General features: G+C 31.0%; 1 protein-coding gene across 3 annotated transcripts in view; it reads right to left on the bottom strand.

The window, feature by feature from the left end:
- LOC145263165 (uncharacterized) overlaps window positions 1-12,355 on the bottom strand; it is a 1,002,407-nt gene that overhangs the window by 119,027 nt on the left and 871,025 nt on the right. For all 3 annotated transcript variants that reach the window (XM_080120191.1, XM_080120190.1, XM_080120192.1), the window contains one exon: window positions 1,607-1,693. In XM_080120191.1, the coding sequence (XP_079976317.1) occupies window positions 1,607-1,693 (87 nt within the window). The remainder of the gene's footprint in view (window positions 1-1,606; window positions 1,694-12,355) is intronic.

Raw genomic sequence — 12,355 nt, 5'->3', positions numbered from 1 at the left:
GGCACACACACACACACACACACACACACACACACACACACACACACACACACACACACACACGCGCGCACGCACACACACACATACACACACGCGCGCGCGGACGCACATACATATGCACGGAAGCACACTTGCTTTTTCATAAAACTTTAGGATAGTTTCAGCTCTCGACGACATCATTTTGACAGTTGATTCTCACAATTAACAACTGGTAGTTGTCTTAGAAAACAGAACTGGGCGACACCATTATCGCTCACGTGAAGAAGTTGCCGCTTTACATAATGCATCATCTTAACTAGAGTCCATGGTAGATTGGTTCCATATAATCGACGCTCATAATCCAACGTTCTCCGCCAGTGACGTTGATTTCGATGATATTGGAGAACCTCAGACTACTAATTTCCTATTCGGTTCGCTGGCAACTGATCCTTCGCTACCGGCATTTCCTCCTTCTCACGTTTCGGTAGATTTCGTCGATGATTTTTTTTTCATACGCCGAATCCTTATCCTTATACTCGTCAACAGTCATCAATTTGGACGACAATTGACAATCTTTAGAAGCTGGCCAATCGGAAATACCAACTATTTTGGGAACTGATCCATGTTTGCGATGATCGTAAAGTCTCTTGTGCGAGAATAGTTGCCGCACTACTCCGTACCACCTGTACCAGCGCCATTCCCTAGACATTACTGGGAAACTTTTTAGACAATGAAAATTTCAGGATTGTTGATTCCCAATGGTCGGAATTCCGTTTATGTCATTCACTGCAATGTTGTTGCAGTCAGACTGTTGGCAAGTTTGCCCCGCATCCCATCTCCTGCAGATTCAGCATTCCATCTTTGCAGATTCAGCATCGGTCGTCTACATCGGCGTAATAACAGTCAATCGATTCTGCCTAGTTTCCATCAGTCGCTCTAGAAAGATAGTTGCTTACCAGATGGCATGACAATATTGGCCGAAAGCCATTAATTTCGACCGTTTTACGCAATCATGAAGGATTGCCGAATTTGCTATTAATCCCTAGACATTACTGGGAAACAACTACGGCGTTGTTCGTCCATGTCAGATAAAAAACTATACAGTAACTTAGTAACTGATCGTTTCATTTTTCAATCTCAGTTGAATCTGATATTCTCGGACACAATACTTTGTTTCAATGTTTGGACGTTGCGGGATGGGATAATAATGAACATGGCATTACTTCAAATGATAGCGAGTTTTTATCTGAAGAAACGACATGCAATATCTCTGCCTTTGTACATATATATTTCTTTCATTTTTAAAACTTTTTTCATCTATGACTTTTTTCATCTGTGCCATTTTTACCCAAATCATTTTACCTAAGCACAAGGATAAAAGAACGCTGATAATAAATACCCGTAGTATTTTTCTGTGCCATTTTACCAGTGCGCGCTTTTAGTTCGTTACAGAACAATTAATAAATATTTGTTTTAAACGTGACATTTTTACTAATACTACTTTTTGTCGACTATGTTTTCACGCGAGTAAAAAGGGCGAAGGTAAAAAAGGCGTACCCTTTTACCTGTGTGATCCTCACTGCTAATCCTCGTGAAGGGTTGGGTCGATACTTTTATCTCAACTTACCACTGTACTATTATAGAAGCCAGGCATATTCTTCAAATGTCGGAAAAACTCCTTCGGTGTTCCGTGAAAATTGAGTCTGAGCATAACCTGAAAAGAATACAGGACTCAAGATAGATTGGTGACACACATAGCACATGAATAATTAAATTAGATAATTATGAAAAAATAATGAATTGCTGAATTCTGGATGCCAGTTCAATTCTAACATTACTTCCACATCTCTAGTGTTGTATAAAGACGCTCTTTCTGTAGCGTTGCGACTTTGGTGTCTGTATATATTCGGAATTGAATCTCATGGCTATGCTGTTGAGTTGTCGATAATAAAAGTAGAAGTGATATTTTCTCGCACAAGTCGTCTGTTTTTTTACGCATTTAGAATGTTCACACCTTGATTGTTTACTAACAATAACCAGTGGTTTTCTCTGGAGTTTAGGTGACAAGTTTTCGATAATGAATGAAAATAATTTTGCTTTATCCAAACAGTCGTTTGCATTTGTCACTGGAACCAGCCGTTGGAAGCCTCTCTAAAAGTTAAGTTTTATATGTTTGAAGATATATTCTAAAAGATGAGATGATCGAAAAAATAGTGTCAAACCTCCAATGAATGACTTAGAATTTCATCAAAATATATCCACAAAATCCTCACAATTTGCTTAATGCAAATATAGTATTTAGAAAGATTCCGAAATTTATTTCAAATGTATTATTTTGCATCCAAATAAAATGAAAGTTTTACATTCTACAAACAAAGTAATTGAAAACATACGAGTATAAAATACCTTGTATAATTGTACTTCCGGCAGAGTAGATAGCATGATACATGCTACATGCATGATACAGATACATGATACATGATACAGATAGATGATACAGATAGATACATGATACATGATACAGATAGCATGATACATGATACATGCATGATACAGCATGATATATTATAGTCAATGAGACTAATATTAACCGGCGTTTTCTGGTGGAAGCATGCCCTTCCCTTGTAAAAAAGTTCCACTGTTGTTGGTATTGCCCAACCCCCAACCTCCCCATGTTAAGAACGGCTTCTGGAATAGACACCCCAAACATCCTCATGGAAAAAATGGCTTTCAGAATGGACACCACCAACCTATATCTGTTGAGAACGGTTTTCGGAATATAAATTTTGTGGGCGGGGGGGATAGATCTGCCCCAAATTTAACCGTAATAATCGCTGTCATCATCACCACACGAACATATTTCGAACCAACGTGAAAATTGTGAGTGTGCAATGATGTCGGAAACTTGTAAATATTGGGTACTTATATATTTTTGTGACCGTGCAGAAATAAAAATATTATTATTTTGAAAGCCATGCTGAACATGTTAGAGAAGGGAGTTTTGTAAGTTATCAGTGCTTCCATCGTAAGATTTAATAATACCATGATTACATGTTCAATAAAAACGTCATAAAAATTTTACCTCATACAGTTCATGAAGCATGTATAATATATATATATACAGCATAATGTATAGTCAAATTGTTGTAAATCATTTTGTATAGTCAAATTGTTGTAAATCATTTTGTATAGTCATATTGTTGTAAATCATTTTGTATAGTAAAATTGTTGTAAATACTTTTGTATAGTAAAATTGTTGTAAATCATTTTGTATAGTCATATTGTTGTAAAGCATTTTTATAGTCAAATTGTTGTAAAGCTTTTGTATAGTAACATTATTGTAAAGCATTTTTTATAGTCAACTTGTTGTAAATTATTTTGTATAGTCAAATTGTTGTAAAGCATTGTGTATAGTAAAATTGTTGTACATCATTATGGACAAATTGTTGTAAAGCATTTTGTATATGGAATTTTTCTAAAGAATTTTGTATAGACAAATTGTTGTAAAGAATTTTGTATAGTCAAATTGTTGTAAAGCATTTTGTATTAGGCAAATTCTTGTAAAGAATTTTGTATAGGTAAATTGTTGTAAAGCATTTTATGTAGTCAAATTGTTGTAAATAATTTTGTATAGTCAAATTGTTGTAAATAATTTTGTATGGTCAAATTGTTGTAAATCATTTTGCAGAGTCAAATGGTTGAAAATAATTTTGTATAGTCAAATTGTTCTAAATCCTTTTGTATGGTCACATTGTTGTAAATAATTGTGTATAGTCAAATTGTTGTAAAGCATTTTGTATAGTCAAATTGTTGTAAATCATTTTGTATGGTAAAATTGTTGTAAAGAATTTTGTATAGTAAAATTGTTGTAAAGCATTTTGTATAGTCAAATTGTTGAAATGCATTTTGTATAGTAAAATTGTGGAAATGCATTTTGTATAGTCAAATTGTTGAAATGCATTTTGTATAGTCAAATTGTTGTAAAGCATTTTGTATAGTCAAATTGTTGTAAAGAATTTTGTATAGTCAAATTGTTGTAAAGCATTTTGTATAGTCAACTTGTTGTAAAACATTTTGTATAGTCAAATGGTTGTAAAACATTTTGTATAGTCAAATTCTTGTAAAACATTTTGTATAGTCAAATTGTTGTAAAGCATTTTGTATAGTCAAATTGTTGCATAGCATTTTTTATAGTCGCATTGTTGTAAAGACTTTTGTATAGTAAAATTGTTGTAAAGAATTGTGTATAGTAAAATTGTTGTACAGCATTTTGTATAGTAGAAATTGTGGTAAAGAATCGTTTATAGTCGAATTGTTGTAAAGCATCTTGTATAGTACAATAGTTGTAAAGCATTTTGAAGTAAAATTCTTGTAAAGAATTGAGTACAATCAAATTGTTTAAAAGCATTTTGTATAGTCAAATTGTTGTCAAGAATTGTGTATAGTAAAACTGTTGTAAAACATTTTGCATAGTCAAATTATTGCATATTATTTTTTATAGTCGCATTGTTGGAAAGAATGTTGTATAGTCAAATAATTGTAAAGAATTGTGTATAGTCACATTGTTGTAAAGCATTTTATATAGTCAATTTTTCTTAACGAATTGTGAATAGTCAAATTGTTGTAAAGTATTTTGTATAGACAAATTTTTGTAAATAATTTTGTATAGTAAAATTGCTGTAAAGAATTGTGTATAGTAAACTTGTTGTAAAACATTTTGTATAGTCAAATTGTTGTACAGTATTTTGTATGGTCAATTTGTTGTAAATCATTTTGTGTAGTCAAATTGTTGTACAGCATTTTGTATAGTCAAATGGTTTTAAAGAATTTTTCATAGTCAAATTGTTGTAAAGCATTTTGTATAGTAAAATTGTTGTACAGAATTGTTCATAGTCAAATTGTCGTAAACCATTTTGTATCGTCAAATTGTCGTAAACCATTTTGTATCGTCAAATTGTTGTAAAGAATTGTGTATAGTCAAATTGTTGTAAATCATTTTGTATAGTCAATTTGTTATAAATCACTTTGTATATTAAATTGTTGTAAATCCTTTTGTATGGTCAAATTGTTGTAAATAATTTTGTATGGTCAAATTGTTGTAAATAATTTTGTATGGTCAAATTGTTGTAAATAATTTTGTATAGTAAAATTGTAGTAAATCATTTTGTATAGTCAAATTGTTGTAAATAATTTGGTATAGTACAATTCTTGTAAATAAGTTTCTATAATAAAATTGTTGTAAAGCCTTGTGTGTAACCAAATTTTTGTAAAGCATTTTGTACAGTCAAGTTGTCGTAAAGAATTGTGTATCCTCAAATTGTTGTATAGACTCTTGTATAGACAAATTCTTGTAAAGCATTGTGTATAGTCAAATTGTTGTAAAGCATTTTCTATAGTCAAATTGTTGTATAGCATCTTCTATAGGCAAATATTTGTAAAGAATTGTGTATAGTCAAATTGTTGTAAAGCATTGTGTATAGTCAAATTGTTGTATAGCATTTTCTATAGGCAAATATTTGTAATGAATTGTGTATAGTCAAATTGTTGTAAAGTATTTTGTATATTAAAATTGTTGTAAAGGATTTTATATAGTAAAATTGTTGTAAAGAATTTTGTATAGTCAAATTGTTGTAAACAATGTTGTATAGTAAAATTGTTGTAAACCATTTTGTATAGTCAACTTGTTGTAAAGCATTTTGTATAGTACAATTTTTGTAAGGTATTTTATAGTCACATTGTTTTAAAGAATTGTGTATAATCAAATTGTTGTGAAGCATTTTGTGTAGTCAAATTGTTCTAAAGAATTGTGTATAGTAAAATTGTTGTAAAGTATTTTGTATAGCCAAACTGTTGTACAGTATTTTGTATGGTACAATTGTTGTAAAGCATTTTGTATGGTCAAATTGTTGTAAAGAATTGTGTATAGTAAAATTGTTGTAAAACATTTTGTATGATCAAATTGTTGTAAAGCATTTTGTAAGGTCAAATTGTTGGACAGCATTTTGTATAGTCAAATGGTTATAAAGAATTGTGTTACAGAGAGAGAGAGAGAGAGAGAGAGAGAGAGAGAGAGAGAGAGAGAGAGAGAGAGAGAGAGAGGAGAGTAAACGTGGAGGTAGACACGTTTACCAGAACCGAAGGTCAGCTGACCAAATTACGTATGTATGACGTGATCAGCAGATCGGTGAGATTTGATTTGGGCTTTGAAGAAGACGGACGGTTTTTCCGTTGTCTCCCACTCTTAACTGGGGAGGGGGAAGACGAACGCTGACGTGTGTGAAGAAGAACCCACACAAGCCGATTTCACTTCCACTTCTGCAGGATCTCTGGGGAAAGTGAAATAAAAAACTATAAAACCCATTCATCGTCTTGGAGTGATAAATCTTCGTCAAACAGGTATCAAGTCTCCCTCCAGGATGAGAAATTTCCAGATGGTCCGTTTTGAAGAAGCAGAGGTAGGTTCAGAAATTACATGTCACACACACGATTCCCTTTATGATAATCAAACACACAACCATTTATATTAGAGACAATCATACGCACATGGAATCCTTTTTTTATGTTATACACCAAACGTAAAAAGTGCCCCTCAAGGATAACCTCGATGATAACGAATATATAACATATTCAATTTGGTGCTCGTGGACCAGTCGCATCACTGGTGCGATAATTGAACCTGTGTTGAAGAAAATACAACGTGGAAGCATGGAGATTTAGTGTCAAGAAAAAAGAACTTCGATTACCACGGGGAAAAAAGGACGAAAAAAAGACAAGAAAAACACAATAAAATGTCTGGAAAAAAAAGAGAAAAATAAGAAAGAACAGTAGAAAAAAATACAAATCAACACACACACAACGTAGGGTCCATTAAAACACTAGGCGAATTAGAAAAATAATTAAGAAAAAAAAGAAAAGCAATACACACGTACAACCTTTTCACGAAGAAAGAAAAGGAAGACATACAGACACACAGATGTAAAACTTTATATATAGAAAATAGTTAAAAAAAATGTTTATCGTATTGGGAATTAGCTCGTTATGAACGAAGAAAAATATCACTTAATGTCAAAATTAGAAGGAAAAAACAAAGAATTATTCTGTAAATTTTTAACAACAGCCAGTGAGAAAACCAGAAAGAAAAAAAAAAGAAATAGAACATATGACTCTAATGAGCCTTTACCAAAAAGATAAACACGTCAATCACAAATATGTGTTATGAATATTTTGTGTCATTTTTAAACTGTGAACTAAGTGTAACTTTTAATGAAAAACAATATGTACTTTTGATGAAAAACAATGGATAGGTTCTGAAATGTGATTTTTTTTCTTTTTCACTAATTATACGATTTTTTTTTCTTTCTAAGGAATTTTTTCTGACATGAACAATTTTAGTTCCATCGAGTGTTAGGATTGTCTGATACTTTATAAGTGAGTCGTTTTATTTTATTTTAGAAACGACTGTATTTTGATCGTAAACGTCTAGGTATTTTTTGTAAACGACTGTGATTTTTTCTTTAATTTTGAATTCTGTGGAATGAAAAAGATGATGCACTATGCAGCCGACCTAGTTGATGACGTGGTCAAATGGGTTTCCACGAATCTGTGTTTTGTTAATTGGAATTTTGTTATTAATAAGATGGGACTTTGTGATTGCTTATAAGATATTTTGTATTTTTTAATTTATTATTTTTATGTAATTGATGTGTTGTCGAACGGTATTGGCAGAATTTTCTTGTTCTTTGACATGTATTGTTTTTCGCAGAATGGGGAGGTGGAATCTTTGCTTGTGGGGTCTATTGAAAGAATGATTAATAAAAGGAAGAACGTGTTGTTAATTAATTAATTAATTAATAATCATAATAGTAATAATAAAATTGGGAAAAAGAGAAAGAAATAAGATTTAAACAGTGTAATAAATAATTAAAAAAAAAGTTTCGGAAGAGTCAAAGATTCAGTCGGTATTAATTTCAATTTTCGAAATGTAGAAAAAATGTTCTATTCGACATGAATGACGTTTTGACCACATAAGTAAGGTAGAAAAAAAAGGATACATATAGGGTTAAATAAACTATATGAAGAAATGAAAGAAAAAAGTGGGGGGTGAATGGAATTTAATTTCTGTGGCAAGCATGTTAGAATTTTGGAGAGGTGTTGAATTACATGGGTAGTTATTAATTTCATTATTCTCAAGAAATGATTCGAATTTTATTTTTTTTAACGTGATTTCTATTGATTTCGAGTAGAATCAACATGGAGCAAGTTTGAGTACTTCATGTGTGGAAATCCGATGTTTTCCGTGAAGCTATGTGTCTTCAAGGCAGGTTGCGCTTACCGACTTTGGAAAAAAAAAGTTTTTTCTGACATAGCAGTAAACGGAATGTATTCTGTCCAGCGTGAGCGGATCTAGTTGTAATCAACTTCAGAGAGCAAATGAAATGCCCTCTGACATGGTGTAAGGGGCAGAGGGGGTGCAATGGCTGACGTGGCCATTCTGTTACGAATCGCTCAAGAGAAGATGAATGAAATATGTATGCAAGTACTTAGGAAAATAGACGGCTACCCACCATATGGAATGTTAAGAGGTTTTTTGTTTCCCACAAAATACTAGTAATAAGAGTAGGCTTATGATGAATAGGATAAGGCTTGGGATGGAAAATTTTTTTTTTTTTTGGTTGCTACCTGTGGGAAGAAAAGCTGATCTGTAAAGCCAAGGACGATGATAGTCCGTTTTGAAGAGGCAGATGGACCTTGATTTTATTATTCGGTTGATTGCCGAGAATTTATCGATCACGCGTAGTGTCGACGGGAGTAAAAGATGCTCCTGAAATTCTGATTTAAGTTATGAAGAGACCATGGGGTCACAGGGAGTTGTGGACCTTCGAGGGCGCAAGGATTAGCGCCACATGGTATTAATTGTTGATATTATTTTACTTAGTATATTAAACAAAGGTATGACAGTTTTCTTTGCCAGTGGGGTGAGCATATATATCCCATTCTTAGTAAATGTGGGAAGTAGAAAATGTATGCCTTCGCCATACATTTTGATAAAAACGGGGGGATATAATGTTACAGAGAGAGAGAGAGAGAGAGAGAGAGAGATAGAGATACAGATAGATAGATAGAGAAAGAGAGAGAGAGAGAGAGAGAGAGAGAGAGAGAGAGAGAGAAAGAGAGGGGAGAGTAAACGTGGAGGTAGACACGTTTACCAGAACCGAAGGTCAGCTGACCAAATTACGTATGTATGACGTGATCAGCAGATCGGTGAGATTTGATTTGGGCTTTGAAGAAGACGGACGGTTTTTCCGTTGTCTCCCCCTCTTAACTGGGGAGGGGGGAGACGAACGCTGACGTGTGTGAAGAAGAACCCACACAAGCCGATTTCACTTCCACTTCTGTAGGACCTCTGGGGAAAGTGAAATAAAAAACTATAAAACCCATTCATCGTCTTGGAGTGATAAATCTTCGTCAAACAGGTATCAAGTCTCCCTCCAGGATGAGAAATTTCCAGATGGTCCGTTTTGAAGAAGCAGAAGTAGGTTCAGAAATTATATGTCACACACACGATTCCCTTTATGATAATCAAACACACAACCATTTATATTAGAGACAATAACACGGAATCTTTTGATGTTATACAGTGTATACACCCAAGCGTAAATGGCGCCCCTAAATGGAGAACTCTATGATACCAATATATAAAAATTGTGTGTAGTCAAATTGTTGTAAAGCATTGTGTATGGTCAAATTGTTTAAAAGAATTGTGTATAGTCAAATTGTTAAGCGTTATGTATAGTCACATGGTTGTAAAAAATTGTGTGTAGTCAAATGGTTGTACAGCATTTTGTATAGTCAAATTGTTGTAAAGAATTTTGTATAGTCAAATTGTTGTCAAGAATTTTGTATAGTCAAATTGTTGTAAAGCATTTTGAATAGTCTAATCGTGGTAAATCATTTTGTATAGCCAAATTCTTTTAAAGATTTTGTATAGTCAAATTGTTGTAAATCAATTTGTATAGTCAAATTGTTGTAAATCAATTTGTATAGTCAAATTGTTGTAAATCAATTTGTATAGTCAAATTGTTGTAAAGAATTTTGTATAGTCTAATCGTGGTAAATCATTTTGTATAGCCAAATTCTTTTAAAGATTTTGTATGGTAAAATTGTTGTAAATCAATTTGTATAGTCAAATTGTTGTAAATAAATTTGTATAGTACAATTGTTGTAAAGCATTTTGAATAGTCTAATCGTGGTAAATCATTTTGTATAGCCAAATTCTTTTAAAGATATTGTATAGTCAAATTGTTGTAAATCAATTTGTATAGTCAAATTGTTGTAAAGAATTTTGTATAGTCTAATCGTGGTAAATCATTTTGTATAGCCAAATTCTTTTAAAGATTTTGTATGGTCAAATTGTTGTAAATCAATTTTTATAGTCAAATTGTTGTAAAAATTTTGTATAGTCAAATTGTGGTAAAGCATTTTGAATAGTCTAATCGTGGTAAATCATTTTGTATAGCCAAATTCTTTTAAAGATTTTGTATAGTCAAATTGTTGTAAATCAATTTGTATAGTCAAATTGTTGTAACTCAATTTGTATAGTCCAATTGTTGTAAATCAATTTGTATAGTCAAATTGTTGTAAATCAATTTGTATAGTCAAATTGTTGTAAAGAATTTTGTATAGTCTAATCGTGGTAAATCATTTTGTATAGCCAAAATCTTTTAAAGATATTGTATAGTCAAATTGTTGTAAATCAATTTGTATAGTCAAATTGTTGTAAAGAATTTTGTATGGTCAAATCGTGGTAAATCATTTTGTATAGCCAAATTCTTTTAAAGATTTTGTATAGTCAAATTGTTGTCAATCAATTTGTATAGTCAAATTGTTGTAAAGAATTTTGTATAGTAAAATTGTTGTAAAGCATTTTGAATAGTCTAATCGTGGTAAATCTTTTTTTATAGTCAAATTCTTTTAAAGAATTTGTATAGTCAAATTGTTGTAAATCAATTTGTATAGTCAAATTGTTGTAAATCAATGTGTATAGTCAAATTGTTGTAAATCAATTTGTATAGTCAAATTGTTGTAAATCAATTTGTATAGTCAAATTGTTGCAAAGAATTTTGAATAGTCTAATCGTGGTAAATCATTTTGTATAGCCAAATTCTTTTAAAGATGTTGTATGGTCAAATTGTTGTAAATATATTTGTATAGTAAAATTGTTGTAAAGAATTTTGTATAGTCTTATCGTAGTAAATCATTTTGTATAGCCAAATTCTTTTAAAGATGTTGTATGGTCAAATTGTTGTAAATCAATTTGTATAGTCAAATTGTTGTAAATCAATTTGTATAGTCAAATTGTTGTAAATCAATTTGTATAGTAAAATTGTTGTAAAGAATTTTGTATAGTCTAATCGTGGTAAATCATTTTGTATAGCCAAATTCTTTTAAAGATTTTGTATGGTAAAATTGTTGTAAATCAATTTGTATAGTCAAATTGTTGTAAATCAATTTGTATAGTACAATTGTTGTAAAGCATTTTGAATAGTCTAATCGTGGTAAATCATTTTGTATAGCCAAATTCTTTTAAAGATATTGTATAGTCAAATTGTTGTAAATCAATTTGTATAGTCAAATTGTTGTAAAGAATTTTGTATAGTCTAATCGTGGTAAATCATTTTGTATAGCCAAATTCTTTTAAAGATTTTGTATGGTCAAATTGTTGTAAATCAATTTTTATAGTCAAATTGTTGTAAAAATTTTGTATAGTCAAATTGTGGTAAAGCATTTTGAATAGTCTAATCGTGGTAAATCATTTTGTATAGCCAAATTCTTTTAAAGATTTTGTATAGTCAAATTGTTGTAAATCAATTTGTATAGTCAAATTGTTGTAACTCAATTTGTATAGTCCAATTGTTGTAAATCAATTTGTATAGTCAAATTGTTGTAAATCAATTTGTATAGTCAAATTGTTGTAAAGAATTTTGTATAGTCTAATCGTGGTAAATCATTTTGTATAGCCAAAATCTTTTAAAGATATTGTATAGTCAAATTGTTGTAAATCAATTTGTATAGTCAAATTGTTGTAAAGAATTTTGTATGGTCAAATCGTGGTAAATCATTTTGTATAGCCAAATTCTTTTAAAGATTTTGTATAGTCAAATTGTTGTCAATCAATTTGTATAGTCAAATTGTTGTAAAGAATTTTGTATAGTCAAATTGTTGTAAAGCATTTTGAATAGTCTAATCGTGGTAAATCTTTTTTTATAGCCAAATTCTTTTAAAGAATTTGTATAGTCAAATTGTTGTAAATCAATTTGTATAGTCAAATTGTTGTAAATCAATTTGTATAGTCAAATTGTTGTAAATCAATTTGTAT

Source organism: Euprymna scolopes, chromosome 38 (genome assembly GCF_053919585.1).
Source record: "Euprymna scolopes isolate OS-2025 chromosome 38, ASM5391958v1, whole genome shotgun sequence".
In the NCBI taxonomy this organism is placed as follows: domain Eukaryota; kingdom Metazoa; phylum Mollusca; class Cephalopoda; order Sepiida; family Sepiolidae; genus Euprymna; species Euprymna scolopes.
Note: the sequence above shows the minus strand (reverse complement) of the source record. Positions and strands in the feature narration are given on the sequence as shown.